At 46.3% G+C, this 18,310-nt stretch overlaps 3 protein-coding genes across 5 annotated transcripts; 2 read left to right on the top strand and 1 right to left on the bottom strand.

Annotated features, from left to right (window-relative positions):
* The first annotated feature begins 284 nt into the window (after positions 1 to 284).
* On the top strand, positions 285 to 5,239 carry LOC115393223 (APOBEC1 complementation factor-like). 2 transcript variants are annotated; one of them, XM_030098088.1, is made up of 12 exons: positions 285 to 386; positions 459 to 593; positions 680 to 810; positions 1,000 to 1,238; positions 1,916 to 2,080; positions 2,173 to 2,270; positions 2,494 to 2,631; positions 2,767 to 2,914; positions 3,587 to 3,840; positions 4,016 to 4,152; positions 4,352 to 4,488; positions 5,085 to 5,239. In XM_030098088.1, the coding sequence occupies exons 1-12, from the start codon at positions 285 to 287 to the stop codon at positions 5,237 to 5,239; spliced, it is 1,839 nt and encodes a 612-aa protein (XP_029953948.1). The 2 variants fall into 2 exon arrangements, with proteins under 2 accessions (XP_029953948.1, XP_029953949.1); XM_030098089.1 differs by having other exon boundaries at positions 3,611 to 3,840.
* A 5,280-nt stretch (positions 5,240 to 10,519) lies between these two features.
* Positions 10,520 to 12,552, top strand: LOC115392845 (phytanoyl-CoA hydroxylase-interacting protein-like). The gene is made up of 6 exons (XM_030097467.1): positions 10,520 to 10,624; positions 10,957 to 11,153; positions 11,288 to 11,462; positions 11,542 to 11,659; positions 11,742 to 11,910; positions 11,987 to 12,552. The coding sequence occupies exons 2-6, from the start codon at positions 10,980 to 10,982 to the stop codon at positions 12,359 to 12,361; spliced, it is 1,011 nt and encodes a 336-aa protein (XP_029953327.1). The 5' UTR covers positions 10,520 to 10,624; positions 10,957 to 10,979; the 3' UTR covers positions 12,362 to 12,552.
* A 986-nt stretch (positions 12,553 to 13,538) lies between these two features.
* On the bottom strand, positions 13,539 to 16,714 carry LOC115392846 (microfibril-associated glycoprotein 4-like). Of its 2 annotated transcripts, none has more exons than XM_030097469.1 (7): positions 16,612 to 16,714; positions 16,434 to 16,468; positions 15,533 to 15,694; positions 15,395 to 15,433; positions 15,230 to 15,326; positions 14,047 to 14,211; positions 13,539 to 13,960 (listed from the first exon to the last, which is right to left on the bottom strand). In XM_030097469.1, the coding sequence occupies exons 2-7, from the start codon at positions 16,437 to 16,439 to the stop codon at positions 13,707 to 13,709; spliced, it is 723 nt and encodes a 240-aa protein (XP_029953329.1). In that variant the 5' UTR covers positions 16,440 to 16,468; positions 16,612 to 16,714; the 3' UTR covers positions 13,539 to 13,706. The 2 variants fall into 2 exon arrangements, with proteins under 2 accessions (XP_029953329.1, XP_029953328.1); XM_030097468.1 differs by having other exon boundaries at positions 15,533 to 15,697.
* Between the last annotated feature and the right edge of the window lie 1,596 nt (positions 16,715 to 18,310).

The raw sequence follows: 18,310 nt of genomic DNA on the forward strand, positions 1-18,310 counted from the left end.
CAATGAGAAACATTTATCAGTCATATGAGCATATTCTTCAACTTGTTCATCGTTTCTCTGTTTTCTTAAGAGTGACACAAAACAAGACAAGATGAGAAAGGACAAGACAGGACGGTTCAGTGTGAGACAGCAGAGATGGAATGAGACAGTACAAGAAAGCAGATGGAAATCAGACATAAACATAGGGTTGTGGCAGCTGTCCGCTGATCCAGAAGGTCTCATTTTGTCATTGCAGTGAGCACCCCTAATTTCCCTGATTTACATATTGCTGTCAATCACACCCAATGGAAACCAATCAGAAAGCAGGAGGGGATGGACTGACGGGGACACAGAAGGAGGCGGCGCTCCGGGCACTAATGCAGCGGACTGGCTACCAGCTGAGACAGGTAGGAAGATGTCCTGAGTCTGCCTGTCCTTCCGTCCGTCTGTCTGTCGGTCTGATTGTGGTGGCTGTGCAGGAGAATGGTCAGCGGCGGTACGGAGGTCCTCCGCCCGGCTGGGATGGAGGTCCACCAGAGAGAGGCAGTGAGATCTTTGTGGGGAAACTTCCCAGAGACGTGTTCGAGGACGAGCTGGTCCCTCTGTGTGAGAAGGTGTGACGAGCAAAGACACTGTGACTGAGAGCGGCTGGACGCAGAGACCCGCTCATCACCTGATCTCTCTCTGCTCCCGCTTCCAGTTCGGGAAGATCTACGAAGTGAGAATGATGATGGACTTCAACGGGAACAACCGGGGCTACGCCTTCGTCACCTTCAGCACCAAACAGGAGGCCAGAGCTGCCATGAAACAGCTCAACAACTACGAGATCAGGTCCAGCTGCTGAATTCACCCTTCATCCTCAACATCACTGCAGCTGTAAATCTATGGAGGCGTCTTCATCAGCACACATCTGTTCATCGCCCCACAAAGACCTTCACCAACCATGAAGAGACACTACCTACATGCCATGAACTGACCTCAGGCTCGCCCTCGGTCTCACTGTGTTTCCGTTCTCTGCAGGAACGGCCGCCTACTGGGAGTCTGTGCCAGCGTGGATAACTGTCGGCTGTTTGTGGGCGGCATTCCTAAAACCAAGAAGCGCGAGGAGATCCTGACCGAGATGAGGAAGGTGACCGAAGGGGTGGTGGACGTCATTGTGTACCCCAGCGCTGCCGACAAGTCCAAGAACCGTGGCTTTGCCTTCGTGGAGTACGACAGCCACCGAGCCGCCGCCATGGCCCGCCGAAAACTGCTGCCAGGTAGAAGCAGACGCCATTCACCGCGGCAAGGGGCCACTTTTTGTAACTCCTGCACATATCAAAGTATAGTATTGAATAGGAGGACTAAACAGGCGATCGTCTTCAGAAAGATACAGACACATGGGTCGAAACCGCAGGTTCTTTCATAGCTGAAGTTAAGCTGTAAGTGATTTGGTCAGTTTGACACTTTTACAGTTTAACAGGCTTGAAAGGACATTAATGATTTGTAAGGATGTTGACTCAAGTCTTTAAAGTAGAAAAAAAAAACCTCTAAAATATGCAGGGTAGAAATTCCAGAGCATTTCGAGAGGTGTCCCTTAAATGCCCTTGGATGGTGCATTCAAAGTCCATCTGTAAACTGAACTCCTAGGTTCTACTCTCTAACTTTTACCAAATCATAAATAACCACACATACCCATAAATGTATATTGTGTTTATCGCTTTGAGAGCGATAAACACAATATGACACAGTCACATGACACACTCACAAAACAACACAATAAAACATGTCAAAGTCTCCTTCGGAGGAGCTGAGCGACTTTGTTATCACCAACCAATCACAGCGCACGTTACTGGGTCCTGGGCCAGTAAAACAAGAGCTCTGACTGGCTCAGTTAGCTAAACACTCACTTGTCCTTTGACTCGTGTCATGAAGCCTCACCTGTTATATCTCCCAGGCCGTATACAGCTGTGGGGTCATGCCATCGCGGTTGACTGGGCGGAGCCTGAGGTGGAGGTGGATGAGGACACCATGGCAGCTGTTAAGATCCTGTATGTGAGGAACCTGATGCTGCAGACCACAGAAGAGACCATCGAGAAAGAGTTCAGCAGCCTCAAGCCAGGTGAGACCTCATGTCCGGAGGGGGGGGTCAGTGAATGCAGCACGTCTTTCTTCTGCGGGTGTGATTACTAAAAAAACATTTCTGTGCTGCAGGAGCGGTGGAGCGAGTGAAGAAGATCAGAGACTATGCCTTCGTCCACTTCACTCAGAGAGAAGACGCCATCAACGCCATGAACGCGCTCAATGGAAAGGTGAGGAGGAGTTCAAACCGTCACGTAAACACAGCGTCACTCTGCATCGTGTGTCCTCTTCTAGTTTCTTCTATCACAACCCATTCTGTATCTGCTGTCCTCCACCTTTCTAGTCCTGTAGCTGAGTGCGCTTCCCCAATATTCCAGTTATTTCCAGTCTTGCTGGCATCACCAGTGTTTCCAGAGTGAAGAGTAAGTCCTCACTTCTCCCCGTCTCCTCCAGGTGGTAGACGGGTCTCCTATCGAAGTCACTCTGGCCAAACCCGTCGATAAAGACAGTTATGTTCGCTACACCCGAGGAACTGGAGGACGAGGGGGCTCCCTGCTGCAGACCGACTACACAGCTTACACTCTGGGACAGGTAGGACCTTGAACACAGCACACCTACACTGAGACAGGTCGGACCCTGAATGCACCACATCTGCACTTGGTTTCAAGTATCAACAGCTGTATGACGATATCCCCTCGATAATAACTCGCCGGTCTCCTCCCACAGGTGTACGACCCCTCGGCGGCGTACCTCGGTGCGCCTGTGTTTTATGCCCCCCAGGCCTACGCGGCCATCCCAGGTCAGTTCCGCTTTCCGGCAGCCAAAGCTCACGTGGGAGGAGGTCGGGGCGTGATGAGGACGCCATCCGTCCGAGGTGAGTGCGCCATGAGTTTTATCTGTATAGTGCAGACAGCAGGTGAAGCCCCGCCCCCAAGCGACCAATCAAAGCTGAGCAGCAGACAGTTGTGCACTGATCCCTAATACAACACTACTGCACACATTCTTATGCACACACACGCAGTAGTTCATACACACAACCTGTAGTAACCCCCTCTATTCTGTTCCTACTATCTGTGGAACAGCTGTGAACAAGCATCTTAATATTTTCTCCAATGATACCTAGGAAATAAAAATATAAAGGTATATAAAGAAAAAACTCAAAGTAGAATGAGGTTAAAAAAAGAAATTTACTAAAAATAGTGTATAAACTGTTAGCGGGAACACAAGCAGGGGGGGCGGAGCTTCATCATTGGCTGATGTCAATCAATAAACAGCACATAGCCCCAAATTGTTAATGAGGAATCGAACCAATCACAGAGTCCGAAATCCTGAAATCATCTCGGCCTTCAATCAACCCATCAATCAAGCCTTACTTGTAAATGAGAACTCACGCAGGCGAGCACAATGATAAGCAGACACATCAGGGCAGGACTTCAGAAGAAGACGTGCTGTTGTCATGGTTACCATTGTTTACTGTGATTGGATGATTGTGTGACCCTGATTTGCGGTGATTTGATTGATTTCACACCTTTTCGGTCTCCTGTAGAAATTTACATGACTGTACCTGTAGGGGCTGCGGGGGTGCGGGGACTGGGTGGGCGGGGCTACCTGGCCTACGCTGCCGGGGGAGGAGCTGTGGGTCGGGGCGGAGGCGGTGGAGGCGGTGGCGGCCACTATGGGCTGAAAGCGGAGAAGCAGGCAGAGGAGAAGCTGTACGACCTGCTGCCCGGGATGGAGCTGACCCCCATGAACCCGGCCGCCATGAGCTTGAAGACAGCCGCCATCAAACCAGCGCCACAGGTGAGAGCACGCCACCGACTCTGTCAGTGAACAACCAAAGCGAGCTGACATCAGGGAAGGAAAAGTACATTTTTTTATTACTTTAACTAAGGGAACTTACGGCCTTGATATCTCTAGAAATATACCTGTGGTGTGTGTGCGTGTGTGTGTGTGTGTGTGTGTGTGTGTGTGTCAGGTCCTGGAGGAGCTGTGCCAGAAGAATAACTGGGGTCAGCCCGTCTACCAGCTGCATTCAGCCATCAGTCCGGACCAGAGACAACTCTTCCTCTACAAGATCACCATCCCAGCTCTGGCTACACAGTACCCCAATGTGTCAGTACTCACAATAGTGCTGCTAAAGCTAAAGCTGCTACTGTGGTGATGAATACTGCTGCTCTGACACTTCCTGTTAATGCCATTGCTCATGATGCTGGTGTTTCTGTTACTCAGCTGCTCCTTAGTTTGCTTTTGCTCATGCTTGTGCTAACGTTCCTGCCGTTCCCAGCTGAGCTCATGAAGTGTCTGTTTGCAGCCATCCTTTCACGCCCACTAAACTGTGCGCCGCCGTGGAGGAAGCTAAAGTGCACGCAGCCGAGCACACGCTGCAGACGCTGGGCCTGCAGACCGAGGGCGCCACCGAAGCCACCGTGGCCTCTGTGGCCTTCCCAGGTATGTGAAGGTCCGTACCCCAAGCCGACTAACGCTTCACTGCACACCACACTAACACACCCCAGAGCAGTATTACAGGAAGACGCTGCGAACATGTTGAATCTTCTTCACTGTAGGGACCTCCTAAATTTTGAGCTAGACGAGTATTGGACTGGTTGTACACCTGTTTTTGGACTGGTGCTTGGATCTGGTTTAGGACCAGTTTCCTTCCAGCTTTTAGTTTGGTTTTGGACACGGTTGTATATTTAAGCGTAGCTCTGGTTTCGTACTGATTTAGACAGGTTTTAGACTGTTTTTGGACTAGTTTTAAACCTGTCTTCAGACTCACATTGGACATAGTTTTAGACCTGGGTTTGGACATAGTCCTGGACATGTTTGGATGAGTTTAAACAAAGTACCCATCTGTAAGCCTCACTGTGTTTCTGGACAGGAGTTCATTCGTTTTTGTCAGACAGCTGTGCTAACGCTAAGCTAGCCACAGAGCCCCGTGTCTCCTCCAGAGCTGCATGCTAACACCAGTCCTCCTCACAGCGACACACTAACATTAGCACTGACTCGGTGCGCCGTGTCTGAGTGTGTGTTGTGCTTCCTTGCAGGCTACGCTCTGGCGAGCCCGGCGTCCTCGGCAGTTGCGTCCCAGCTGAAGCAGGCTGTGTCCCTGGGCCAGGACCTGACTGCCTACGCCACCTACGAGGGCTACCCGGCCTTTGCGGTGCAAGCACGCCACGCTGACGGATACGGCGTTTTCTAGAAGGCCAGCTGGACGAGCGTACGGACGGCGAGGGCCCAGCTTCAGGGGGAACCAGTATTAACGCTTCGAGATGACATGTAGAAGGACGCCCGGGACTCGTCACCCCACCCACCACACACCCCAAGCGCCCCCTGCCTCCACCTCCTCCCCCATCTTCCCCACTCTCTGACCACGATGGTGGTTGTGATCGGACTTCGGGATTTTCTTATTCTTAGTGTTTGTTTACAAGTTTTATTGAGCGTTCATTAGTTGCTGGGAAAATGGGAAAGTTCCGACTTGTCAGCTGGGAGAAATACACAGAAACAAACTCAAAACTGGGAAAGTAAGAAGCTCTGAGAAGCCAACGCGACGTCGCTCAACGGGACAACACTTCATCTTCATGAGGAAACGTATTCTCCGATGTGATAAACCAACTTTATCGCCGTTAAAGTGAAACCTGTGGGACGTTGTTCTCTAACTACGAATAAGAGCTGGAGCGTCAACGGCTGCATAACGAAGAGTTTCCAGAAAAATTTAGGATCGTCGTGTTTCTTCAGATTTTGGTGAAAGGGACTTGTCGTGTTTCTTGATGTCACGGAAACACCCTCGACTCTGAAGTGGGAATTTTCTGCCTGCTAAGCGACCAGAGTGCCAGCTCTTCTGAGGCAACATGCTATGAGGCTTAACCCCGACTTATTATTTCCTTGAGAGGTGGGATTTGTAGTTCTTTGTTTTCATCATTATGGTTTTGTACTATGCTTCTTCTTTTTTTTTTTTTTCCGACCTCTTTTTGTCTCCCAGAAAGGTTTCATGTCTGATCTCTTGATAAAACCATCGTCTGCTCCCGGGATGAGGAGCGCAGACGTTTTACACGCCGAACTGTGAACACGACATGGAGCAGAGACAGTATTAAAGTGCGTGAGGCACTTAGATCTTATTTTTGTACCCAGAGGAAGAAAAAAAAACTATTCTGATGCTGTTTTTCTTTCTTTGATTTCATGATTGACAGAAACAGAAACATGAGAATCGGTACAGATTAATGATGAGAGTGAGGAACAGAGGGGATTGTGGGAAAGCTGGAGGGTTTTTCTGTGTGGTTGGAGGAAACTGCTTTGACAAATTGTCACAATTCATGATCCGTAATCTTCACTAAAATAAAGACGCCAACATTTAAATAAGCAGCTTCCTTTGTTTTGCTTTATATTTACAGGTCTCATGTTTGACTCTTGATCTTCTTGTTTTAACACGACACTTCTCTGGATGAAACTTTGCATGTGAAAATTTAACAAAAGAATTATTCCTTCTGAGACAGGCCATTTTCTGAAGATTTCCTCTTGTTTTCTTTAATTCGTGGACCAGAAGAAACCAGAATATGTAGAATAAATGCCTGTTAAATATTGCCATCGGAATAATTCTGCCGGTAAAAAGTTCAGACTGTATCACTCCTGCATAAGTTTCAAATATGTGACTAGAAGTGTCCTTAAATCACCCCTGATTGGTCACTCTGAGTCTCGGGCGCACGGCTTCATCCGTGACAACGAGCCATAGCACCGTGCCACAACGGCACGTATGACCGGGCATGACAGCACGCTGCGACAGGACACCGCCCAGCAACGTGTTCATCACCATGATTTTCTTTATTTTCATCTGTCTGTCTGTGTGCATGTGTATGTGTGCGTGTGTGTGTGTGTGTGTGTGTGTGTGTGTTTAATCTTCTTATGTAAGCGCTCATTTATTTCTCTTCTCATGGAGCCTTTAATCCTCTTCATCCTCCATCATCATCAGCTGTTTCTCAGTGTCTTTATCCGGTACACACACTGACCAGCCAGAACATTAAGACCCCTGACTCTGTGTGTGTATGTGTGTGTACCCACCACTAGAGGGCGCCGAAAGCACTCCGTGAGCATCCGAACTGGAGGAGAGTGGTCTGCTCTGATCTATGAGGGTCAGGTGTCATCAGCTGGATGATCAGGTGTGTCACAGGTCAAAAGCCCACAGCAGTAATGAAATGAAAGTGAAGAAAAGTAATCAGAGGGGTTATAATGGTAACAAATGTAAACTACCAATGGAACTGTCGAGACTATCGTATTTTAATGATAAACATAAATATTAGAGTCACTAATTGATAGAATTACTAAGTGTAACTAAAGTTGAACACAAAAAGAGGATTTAAGTTCATCTAACTCTTTTGATTTGTTTGCTTTCCAAAGATACACCTCTGTTTTTTCTGATGTGATTACCTGAAAAGAATTGTATCTTTCGACACTATCCTGACTGTTGAAGTAAATAATGTTTCTTGGATCCAACCAGCTTCTACATTTTATCCACGGTCAGGGTCACAGGGTGCTAATCTGATCCCAGCAAGCAGGGTGTGAAGGCAGGCTCCACCTGGACAGGTGAGCAGGAAGCAGTCAACACACAGGCTGAACTCTCCCGACTCTCCAGCTTACCCGTGAACGCACCACGAGCTTCCACACCCAAAGCGGGTCAGGGGCGGTGACGTCATCCGGGAGCGGGTGAGCGGTCATCAGGCGGCCGGACCACAGCGGGACTCCCGGCCCGGAGGCGAGGCACCATGTCGGAGCCCCGCAGCGGAGGAGGAGCGCTGGACAGCGAGAGGGAGCCGGAGGAGGAGCGCGGAGGTCAGTGCAGCTCTGTGGGCTTTCCCGCCTGTTGTCAGGACGTGTTTCCAACACATTTAATTCTGTCAAATAATTAAATTCAGAATTTTACTTTTTTATTTCTTTTTTCTAAGAATATTTTTTAAGAGAGTATTTTTAGTGTCTCTCTGTTTAAACTTTCCAGCTCAATGAACATACAATTGGGTCATTGGACACCAATCATCTTATTATGTAATGATTATGAGATGTTGGCCCGTGTGTTTGATGCAGTGTGTTTTCATGTGAAAATACGGTGGAAGGTGTAGGAAGGTGCAGTAAGTCACGGGTGCAGCCATAGGTTAGGTGAACACAGAGTTCAATGCCACTGTAAACGTAAAGCCCGATTGATATAAGAAGATTGACAAGATACGTTTTCTTTTCACTCACCTAAGCTCGAGGCTCACTGGAAAACAAAGGCAGCGCGGTGGTTTTTCTTTTGGATAAACATTTCAATGGCTTTCATTCATTTTGATGTTTCAGATTGTTAACTTTAGCGTTGGCAGTACCTGCCTACTGGCAGCTCTGAAATGAACCAAAATAGTCCGTCAGAAAAAATGTCCCCCGGAAACAAAGTCTGTCCTCTACTTCCATTGTTGCTTTTTTGATTTTGCATTGCGGCATTTATATAATTACATATTGGTTTCTACAAATGTTTAAGAAGAGAGGATGTTAACATTTCTTAACATTTAATGGACATGAAAAAAGGTCTTATCCACTTGATCAGAGTTTTGACTATCTTTTATCTTTGGAAAAAAACTATTAACTAAAGTTGAAAGTGTTTCTCATGTTATTTATCCTTGTCACTCAATGTTAATTTCATCACAGAATATTAAGAAGGCTAATTCTGTAATCTTCAAATTTCTTTGGAAAACAAAATCCATTCACAATCACAATTGGTTAAAAGGTTTGATGAGGGTGGTTTTAATGCTTTAGATTTTGAAGCCACGGTTGGTAATTAAAAAAAAAAAGTTTAAAATTCCCTTTAGATGCATAAAAACTCCAAGTGGTTTTAAAAAGTTAGGAGGATCAGAATTCCTTGTGAGTTGTGATTTTCAGATCACCTAAATACCATTAAGTTTATGTAAATTCCACAAACAAATGCTTCAGTTTTGGAAAATGATGTTCATCCATAACTTTTCGCTTCATAATTAAACTCTGTGGAACAAGAGAACAATTTTTATGGGTGGGTTATCAATATTCATGCATGATTGGTTTGATTAAAAATTGCATTTGTGAAAAATTAATTGGACAATAGACTTTTTTAATTTGTCATCCTTAGGAGAAAAATATAAACTTTGAAAGTAAAGTTTTTGATGAGGGTTGTAGATCATATAAGGCTCATTCTTTGTTTGTAAAGGGCCAATTCCTCCTAACACGATGGAGGCTCATTTTAAAGTAATAAATAATATTAATAAATAGGACCTGACTTTAAATATAAGTTTTTATATTATTGCTTTTACTCATTTCTGGATGAATGTACTGACCGATTTGAACTATTTAGCCTTAAAATTTGTGGTGCATTGGCTAGTTAGATGACTGAGATGAGTATCCACATGGTAGAAAGTGAATCACAGAACACCGAAGGCTTCCTTTCAAAGAAAAGTAGGTAAACAGTGTTCCTGATTGCCATTCTTCTCAACCACCGTCCGGCCCTCCTCCTCCTCTTTGCAGTGAATGGAGGAGGCTGTTCTTCCTGTGCTGGAGGTGATTATCCACAGCGATCTTCAGGTCCAAGAGAGCGAAGATGCTGCCAAAAGCCTCTCAAACACACCAAAACATAGAAACACAGTTCGTGTCAGTGTTTCAGCCAGTCTTTGGTGGAGGTTTGGTCTCCGTCTGGTTTAGTATTCAGTAGAGTTTGGTCCTGGTTTGGCTCAGTTCTTGGTTGAGGTTCAGTCTTCGTTTTCCTCAGTGTTAAATGTTTGCTGTTGGTCTTTTTCTGCTCTGTTACTCAGATTTCCATTTTCATTCAAATCGAACACACCCATCATCTGTGAGAGTTTCACTGTGTTTCTGCTCAGTGTTTTTGTGACAACAGAAGCAGCTGAACGGTGTGTTTTCCTGCCTTCTCAGGTCTCCTGAGGGCTTCTCATGTAACTTCACCACTTGATCACTGTCTTCTGCTGCACAGAGGCAACATTATTCTTCACTGTCTTATTGTGTTTCCAAACACAAACAGGTTGTGACTCTAAATGTCTGAATCATGAAGCGTGCTTGCTACCGTGCACATGAGGACTGCAGATGTCTTCCCCTTGAGGACTGTTTGAACGCCGCTGACAGACTTTGTGTCGAAGACGTGGAGCAGTGGGTCGGAGCGTCCTGCACTCCTCAAAAGGCTCCTTGTTCAGAGCGTCAGCTGACTGAAGCCCTTTGTCCCCGAACACATGGAGGGAGGAGGTGAATGCAGAAGAGGCCCGGACGGTCATCCTCACAGTACAGCACGCGTCCCCAAAGAGTCCTCCAGCTGTCTTCTGTCTGTCCTCAAAATGTCCCTGTGAGTGGATTTCCATTTTGAAGCTCACATCAGGGCATCTGGCCTGGATCGTTCATCCATTTTGCTCTCCAAAGATTTCAGCATATGCTGTGTTCACCTCTTGAACTGAAACTGAGGACTGGTTCTACTCGTGGTTACTTCAGGAACCTTCGGTGTGGAAGGCCAGCTGTTCGCCACATCACAGCCGAGAGGCTCTACGATGAAGATCTGAGGTCGTTGTGAGATTCGGGGTCAAAGCACAGTGACCCTTCGGTGGGTTAATCCTTCATCGTAATCTGCTCTGAGAGATGAACCGCTGTAATCTGTCATCTGCAGCTCGCTGACCCACTTTCAGCAGCAGGAACCTGAGAGCCACATCTGCCTCCTGTGTCTCCTGTACCTGAAGCCGTGCCCCGGTCGAGGCTCCGCCTCCCCCTGAAGTCCGCCTGCTAATAAAACTGCTGCTGCTGAGGCTCCGCCTCTTACTACTCAGAATGAGCTTTCGTTCTTTCAAAGAAGCACTTTGCTTTTTGCGGTTGATCATATTATTGTGAATCTAGATGTAAGATGAGCGTCTGTGCGTTGACTCGGCAGTTGTTCTGCAGGTGTGGCCTCTGCAGGCAATGGCATGGCGGTGGTGGGCGACCTCCCGGTTCCTCAGAACATCTGCATCAGTAACATCACCTGCGACTCCTTCAGGATCAGCTGGGACATGACGGAGCTGGGCCGTGAACGCATCACGCACTTCTTCATCGACCTGAACAAGAAGGAAAATCAGGACAGCAACAAGTTCAAACACAAGGTCAGACCGCCGTTTCTCCTTTTTTCTCCATTTGACTCCTCATCTAATGTTTAGTTTGCTTCGTGTTGAGATGATCAGATGTTGTGTTGTCGATGTTTGGCCTGAAGGTGGCGCCCTCTCGCTCTGTGTTTCAGGAGATTCCCACCAAGCTGGTGGCGAAGGCGGTTCCTCTGCCGATGACGGTGCGGGGCCACTGGTTCCTGAGTCCTCGGACGGAGTACACCGTGTCCGTGCAGACGGCGGCGAAGAAGCCGGACGGAGAATACGACGTGTCTCCGTGGAGCGAGATCGTTCAGTTCTGCACGGCAGGTGGGGCTGAAGGAGGCGGAGAGGAGGCGTGCAGGAGGGGTGCTGTGCAGAGGAGGAGTAACCTGTGTTCGGTTTGTAGATTACTCGCTGCTCCACCTGAACCAGCTCCTGCAGAAGGCGGAGCTCGTGTCCGGCCGCATGCTTCCCTTCAGCGTCTTCTACAGGAACCAGCAGGAGGCGCTGCTGCACCCGGACAGGTGCGCCATGCCTCGCTCTTCCTCCTGCGCCTCCTCCTCCTCCTCCGCTCATGGTAACCTTTAACCCTGCTTCACGCTGCAGCTGCGGAGACACTCCGCAGCGCCACCTGCTGCCGGCGGTGAAGGACGACAGCGGCAGCCACGGCTCGCCCATCAGCGGGAAGCTGAGAGGGATTTTCTTCAGCTGCAACACCGAGTTCAACACGGGCGAGCCGCCGCAGGACTCCCCGTACGGGCCGCACCGCTTCCAGGTGCCTGAATGCGGCGTGCGCGGGAACCGGGGCCGCTCAGCGCAGGCTGACCTTCCTTCTTTGTGCGTTTCTGCAGATTCGCGCCGACCTCCTCTTCAATCTGAGCACCAACATCTACTTCGGAGACTTCTACTGCATGTACACGTCCTACCACTACGTCATCCTGGTGCTGGCGCCCGCCGGCTCGGGGGGGGACGCCTTCTGCCGGGGACGCCTGCCGCTCCTGGACCGCTCCGGCAACGCCTTCCTGACGTGCCGGGCGGAGACCGACGGCTCGCTGTCCTTCTGCCACGCCCAGGACGTCATCCTGGAGGTGATCTACACCGAGCCGGTGGACGTGACGCTGGGCAGCGTGACGCGCGTCAGCGGCCACCAGCTCATGAGCCTGTCCACCGCCAACGCCAAGAAGGACCCCAGCTGCAAGGTGTGCAACATCAGCGCGGGCCGCTAACGCCGCCGCCCTCCTCCAGTAACCGGCTAACCAGTGTAGCGGTTAGCAGCTCCACTACTAACTAACTGCAGCTCCCTGTGGAGCACATGGTGTGCTCCAGCTGTCCTCTGAGACGCACCCGGCTCACAGCGCCCTCTGGCGGTCGGAGGGCCGGTTTCAGGATGACTTCAACTCAGGAGCTCGTTGTTTGACTTGAATTCTGGACTTCCTCCTTTGTTTGAAACCTTTCTCCATTTATTTTTTGTTTTCTTTGTGAAAAAAAAACTGTTTTTGGAGGCAATGGACTTAGATGAGGACTAAAACTCAAGCTAATGAGATCCTTAATCTCTTTTGTCTCTGAGCAGCACTAATAGTTTAACCTATTTACCACCAGGGTGATCAGATTTATTCGATTTTTATGTTTGTAAGAGTTGACAAGGCTCAATCCTTTATTTTTTTCATAATATGTTCATCATTTAGTATCTATTAGTTGTGTATTGTTGACATAATGGTACTGCAGGAGTAACGGAGGTCACTATAAACACTAAGCTCTGTTTCTCTGCTTCCTCACAGTTTTTTGAACGTTCCAGATATGATGAACAGCCTGTGTTCATGAAGAGGAGAAGTACACATGTAGAATCCTGTCAGAGCTGATAGGATGGGAGTGTTCATGGTAAATGTGGCTGGACGGAAGTTGGAAACTGTAAAAGACGACTGATTGCTGCTAATCTGTATTTTTCTAACCTCCGGTTCCTCTGTTGGTATTGTGTTCTCATTAAACCTTTTTTTCAGGTTGCAGCAGCTGTGACTGAGCTTTTTATTTGAAATCCCCTTGTTTATGAGTGAGCTGAAAATCACTGAACTTCCTTTCTGTTGTTGTGTCATACTGCCACCTGCTGTCTGCAGAGTTCTGCTGCATACTGAATTTAATGCAGTATTTATCTGATTAGATTTGCCTAATCATATGGTACCAAAAAAAAAAATCTTTCAATTAAACTGAATGTTTTGAAGAAGAAGCAGGTCCTCATCCAACATGGCTGCCACACTGATCCATCAGGTCAACAGTCCGTGACAATGACAAGTCTATTCATATGTCTGTGGTTCTGCCTATAAGGGACGTCTTTGGAGTTTAATCAGCAGAGCTCCTCTCTCACATGTGAATCACAAACCTTTAGCATGATGAATACACACCAGTCAGTCACATTGGTGCGGATATTTTATTTAGTCCGAAAAAAGAGATGTCAATTACCGTAATTTTGTGTTATTAAGGATAGATGCTGCAACTTTTACTAATGCATTACAGTAATTCAGGATATTGATTGTTGTTGAGAGTTTGAACGGAGACGGTAGAGATCGACATGCAGGTTTACTGCTTGGGACGGATCATCATCCGGATGCCCTTCAGGGAGTAGTTGAACCCTTTCCAGTGGTACCACTCCATTCCGCCAGCAAAGAGGGTGTCGTGGGATCCCCACAGATAAAGGCCGTTCGGGTTTGCGTGCAGGCAGTTGTTGTACCAGAATGCCCCCATGAATTTCCTGGCACAGCTTTCTTCGCTGTTGTCCTGGTCTCTGTCGAAGGTGGAGAACTTCTGTCCGTTGTGACGTTTCAGGGAGTCTTCTGCAGAGACACAGAACAACGTCAGGTACCGCCGCTCGGCGCTGGACATGCGGGTGTCTGTGGCTGGTGTGGGTGTGTTCACCCACTTTCTTTTCCGACGAATCCAGACACGTTCAGCCTGTATCCGTCAGACTCGGAGTCCACGGAGAACACAGAGTAATAAGCGTGGCTTCTGTTTCCCTCGAAGTCCTCCATGTCTACCACCAGCTGGTAGTCTTTGCCATTTGTCAAGTTAAAGAGATGCTCCAGACCTGAAAGCACACAGGAACATGCCGGGGGTGGAGTTCAGACCTCTGAGGAGCATCACCCCAACCAGAAGCTACCACCTCGGACCCTGGTCCTGCAAAGGTTTCTTCCTTTTCCCACTTTCAGCAGTCGTCCATGCTTGCTCATGTGGAACTGTTGGGTTTTTCTCTGTAAAAGTGCCTGGACATGACTGCGTTAGATTTGGTACAATACAAATAAGGCTGAATAGAATTTTGTTTGGAGCTATCTTCAAGACAGCCGTTTAATAGTTTGACTGTGGTTTAAAACTAGTCTTAGGTTTTGGGGATAGTTTTTGGGATTGTTCGAGGTGGAATTAAGAAAGATTCAGACCAGTCTGGGAGACGTTTTAGGATGTCTCAAGGTTCGTATAACTTTAAGAAGAGTTTTAAGCTAGTTCAAGGTACTTTGACAATGGCTTTAAGGTAGTTTAGGGTGGTTTAACAATAGGTTTAGAGTAGTTTAGGGAAGTTCAAGAATAGATTTAAAGTAGTAGAGGATAGTTTAAGAATAGATTTAAGCTAGTTGAGGTAGTTTAACCATAGCTTTAAGGTAGTTCAGGGTAGTTTACCAATAGTTTTAAGGTAGCTTAAGATAGTTTAACTATAGCTGAAAGATAGTTCGAGGGTAGTTTTCGGGAAGTTTAACAATAATTATAGGGTAGTTTACCAATGATTCAGGATGGCTAAAGCTAGCTTTGAAATAGTTTTAAGGAAGTATAAGATACTTTAAGAATACTTTTAAGGTAGCTGAGGATACCTTAAGAATAGTTTCAGGAATAGATTCAGAATAATTTCAGTCATTTTAAAGGAGGAAGCGGTTCCAGCGTTCACCATGTGGATTTTTTTCATTTAGACCTTTGCCTGTAGATTTTGTAGCTTTGTTTTGTGAATGAATTCCTCTGTGTGAGCCCTGAATGTAGTGGTTTTTATTCTTTTGGATCTTGGACTGTGCATACGGGTCTCTGTTCTGCTGTTCCGGTTCTCCATGTCTGTGTCTCCTCACCGAGCCAGTACTCTCCTTCGGCGTTGCCGAAGCCCTCCTTGTAGAGGTCCCAGGGCCTGTAGAAGTTCACCGAGCCGTCCATCCTCCTCTGGAACACCTGCAGGACGGACGGAGGTCCGTTCAGCTCAGCTGACACAGATCCTCAAACGCTGCAGAGTTACTCACCGTCCACCCTCCGTCAAAGTCCTTCATTTCACAGAACACCTGCACACACACACACAGAGCGAGTCAACTTGACTTTTGAAATCTACTTTAACAAGAAGACTGGTTATCTGGTTGCCACGGTCGCCAGCTACAGCTTACCTGCACACCGGAGGCAGTGGGGTAGATGGTGTACACCCCGCTGGGTAGGCTGACGTCTGCATCGTGGATTTCTTTGCAGTCCACATGGAGAGGAGGAGGAGGAGGAGGAGAAGGGCTGGTGAGCAGAGGAGGCAGGAGGAGCAGGAGGAGGTGGAGCGACGGCTGCTGGAACAGAGGAGGAGCCTTCAGACAGCAGCTTCAGATCTGAGACGCTTTTCTGCAGAAACAGGAACTGCTCCACCCAACTCCACCCTGTGAGGAAGCTGAACTGTAAAATTAATGTGTTGTCTATTTCAGCAGCAGCAGTTAAAATGTATTGTTTTAAATGGGTTAAAATTGATGAATCCGTTTCAGTTTAGTGCCAAATCTGAAACTTGTTTGAATGCAGATTCAAAAAACGGATTTTGAGCTGGATGGTTATGAACTTAACTACATCGAAGGAGAGATTAAAAGTGTAACCATTTATGTAGAGAAACACTGAAATAATGGGATAGTACAAAATAAATCAAATGCAATCAAAAATCAAGGATGTATTTTAAAAAAAAAAACCCTTACAAATCAGATATATACAGAGTTCATAGTGAAGCATCTTTTTCCAAGAAGAATCAGAAAATTGTTTTTATCTATCAACTTTTATTTTGTAACTCCCAATTTGTGGCCCTTTCACACTAAAAAAAAAACATGTATAACTTTAAAAAAATTGTATCCTCCATTATGTTTCCATACCATGTAGTTCCTGGATTGATAAATAATATGACAACTCAAATATTATCAATAAATTGTCTTGAACTGATAAAATAGTCCTCAGGAACGTTTTTGAAGTTGTAAAGTTACGGAGATGAATTTGACTTTGTTTTGAAGTGTTTCATCAGAAACTGGATGGAGGTTAAAACACACTCACCCTCATGGTCCCAGTGGTGACGACTGATCTGAGATCTGTTTGACACAAGACATCATGGAGCAGATGATCAGAAACAAGGTATAAAAAAAACAAACACACATTTCAACAGTCTCATGCAACTCAGTCAGGTCAGAGATGGAAGAACGAGGCCCGACTCCGCCGACCTGTCCAGACTCACCTGCAGGAGACGGATCGTCTGGTTCCTTCAGCTCCAGCGTGTCGGAGCGTCGAAGAGTCTCTGCTTTTATCTGCAGGAGGAGGTTCGTCCATCCACTGGAACACCTCTGCGGTTGGGAAATGGTAGAACCAGACTGTTTTACCGGAACAGCTCCTACACTTCCTCTTTTCAGAAAAAGTCAACAGAAATTCACCAAATCAGCGAGTAACGGATTGAATTATCATCCACCGTCTCAGCTAATTTCACCGACTCCACAATTCTCACCAATTTACAGAATCCGGCAAATTCTACAAACCATTATTACAGCTGTTCCGTAAGAGTCTGGATTACAAGTGGATTACAAAAATCCTGTTAAAAGAAAAATGCACTTTTCAGGGTATTTTTCAGAAAAATCACAAAGGAAGCAGAAGTTAAATGCCAAAAAATCTGGAAATAAATTCACCAAGATTATAAGGCTTTGCAGATTGGGTTAGAATTAATAAGTAATAGGAATGTAACTTTGGGATATATTGAATAACATAATGAAAAATGGCTCTCAGCTATTAAAAGTCTCTCATCTGGACCTTGTGTTTCCAAATCAGTACTTTTACCAACAAAATGACTATACAAAATCTGTGTTGCTGAGGAAAGACAAGCTGTCTCTTTATTACCACAATTCTGAAAAACTCTAGAAAATTATACTGTAGCAGAAAGATTACAGAAATTCATTGAAACACATAAGTTATCGTCAAACATTATCATCTGCAAAAATGGGATTGAATGAGGAAATCAAGATCACACAGTTAGAATGTTTATAGACCCCCAAAAAAAAGATTTCGACACAATGGTTTCACACAAACAAATGATCACTGAATCTAAACTGAACTTGTGCTATTTGGAGATTGTAAAATAATAAATAATGCAATAATGTAGATGGTTTGAATTGACATCAGCCCTCCTGAACACCGTTTGGTTTGTTCATCATCAGTTTCACCTCAGAAAACAGGAACTTCTCTGACTCAGTTTCTTTGAGTCGAGGTCTTCTTTCTAATTAAAACAAACAAAAGAACAACGCTGAGAGTTTGTTCTTTTTTAACTTTCTTTGGATGTTAGGACATCTGCAGATTTTCACTTCCTCTCTTTATTTCCAGAGCAGTTCGCTATGTCATCCTCAGAGGACAGATCACCTCCTCCCAGACAGCAAACCTCCTCTGAGTCGCACTCGGTGCATCAGGACACGTGAAAAAATGGGAAGCTGACTTTCTCAACTCTCTGACTTTCAGGGAATCCGATCGAACAATATTTCCATCATCAGATGACTGGTGGGAACGGCTGTCAAAGTGGAACTTAAAAAATAAATAAATAAATAAATGCTCAGGCTTGGTTACTCGTGTAGATGAGTGAAAACGTCATTTTCTGAACACGCTTGAGGCCCCCTAGTGGGCACCGTGATGTCAAATTGATGTTCAACCACAGATTTTACAGTATTTCACAATTGCTAAAACACATTTCTTGAAACCTCCATCCATTTTCTCAAAACCTTAAACACAAATCCAAAAATCCACACTACATTCACAAAACCTCAGACATTTCTGTCAAAATCAAACTATCACCTCAAAACCAGGGAGTTGATGATTTTGTGGCTGAAGGGAAGAGAAGAATCACCATTTTGAACATTCCTGCAACTCCTTCTCTTTCTTGCATCACCTCAAAACCAGTT

The sequence above is a fragment of the Salarias fasciatus genome, chromosome 8 (genome assembly GCF_902148845.1).
Source record: "Salarias fasciatus chromosome 8, fSalaFa1.1, whole genome shotgun sequence".
Classification (NCBI taxonomy): Eukaryota; Metazoa; Chordata; class Actinopteri; order Blenniiformes; family Blenniidae; genus Salarias; species Salarias fasciatus.

Excerpts from the sequence above, each read along its gene's own strand:
- LOC115392846 (XM_030097468.1), bottom strand. Across the intron at positions 15,434-15,532 it reads CCACTGCCTCCGGTGTGCAG|GTGTTCTGTGAAATGAAGGA; the intron begins GTAAGCTGTAGC and ends GTGTGTGTGCAG. Across the intron at positions 15,327-15,394 it reads ACTTTGACGGAGGGTGGACG|GTGTTCCAGAGGAGGATGGA; the intron begins GTGAGTAACTCT and ends TCCGTCCTGCAG.
- LOC115393223 (XM_030098088.1), top strand. The coding sequence starts at position 285 with ATGGAAACCAATCAGAAAGCAGGAGGGGATGGACTGACGGGGACACAG. Across the intron at positions 811-999 it reads CTCAACAACTACGAGATCAG|GAACGGCCGCCTACTGGGAG; the intron begins GTCCAGCTGCTG and ends CGTTCTCTGCAG. Across the intron at positions 2,632-2,766 it reads CAGCTTACACTCTGGGACAG|GTGTACGACCCCTCGGCGGC; the intron begins GTAGGACCTTGA and ends CTCCTCCCACAG.
- LOC115392845 (XM_030097467.1), top strand. The coding sequence starts at position 10,980 with ATGGCGGTGGTGGGCGACCTCCCGGTTCCTCAGAACATCTGCATCAGT. Across the intron at positions 11,154-11,287 it reads GCAACAAGTTCAAACACAAG|GAGATTCCCACCAAGCTGGT; the intron begins GTCAGACCGCCG and ends TCTGTGTTTCAG. Across the intron at positions 11,660-11,741 it reads GCGCTGCTGCACCCGGACAG|CTGCGGAGACACTCCGCAGC; the intron begins GTGCGCCATGCC and ends TTCACGCTGCAG.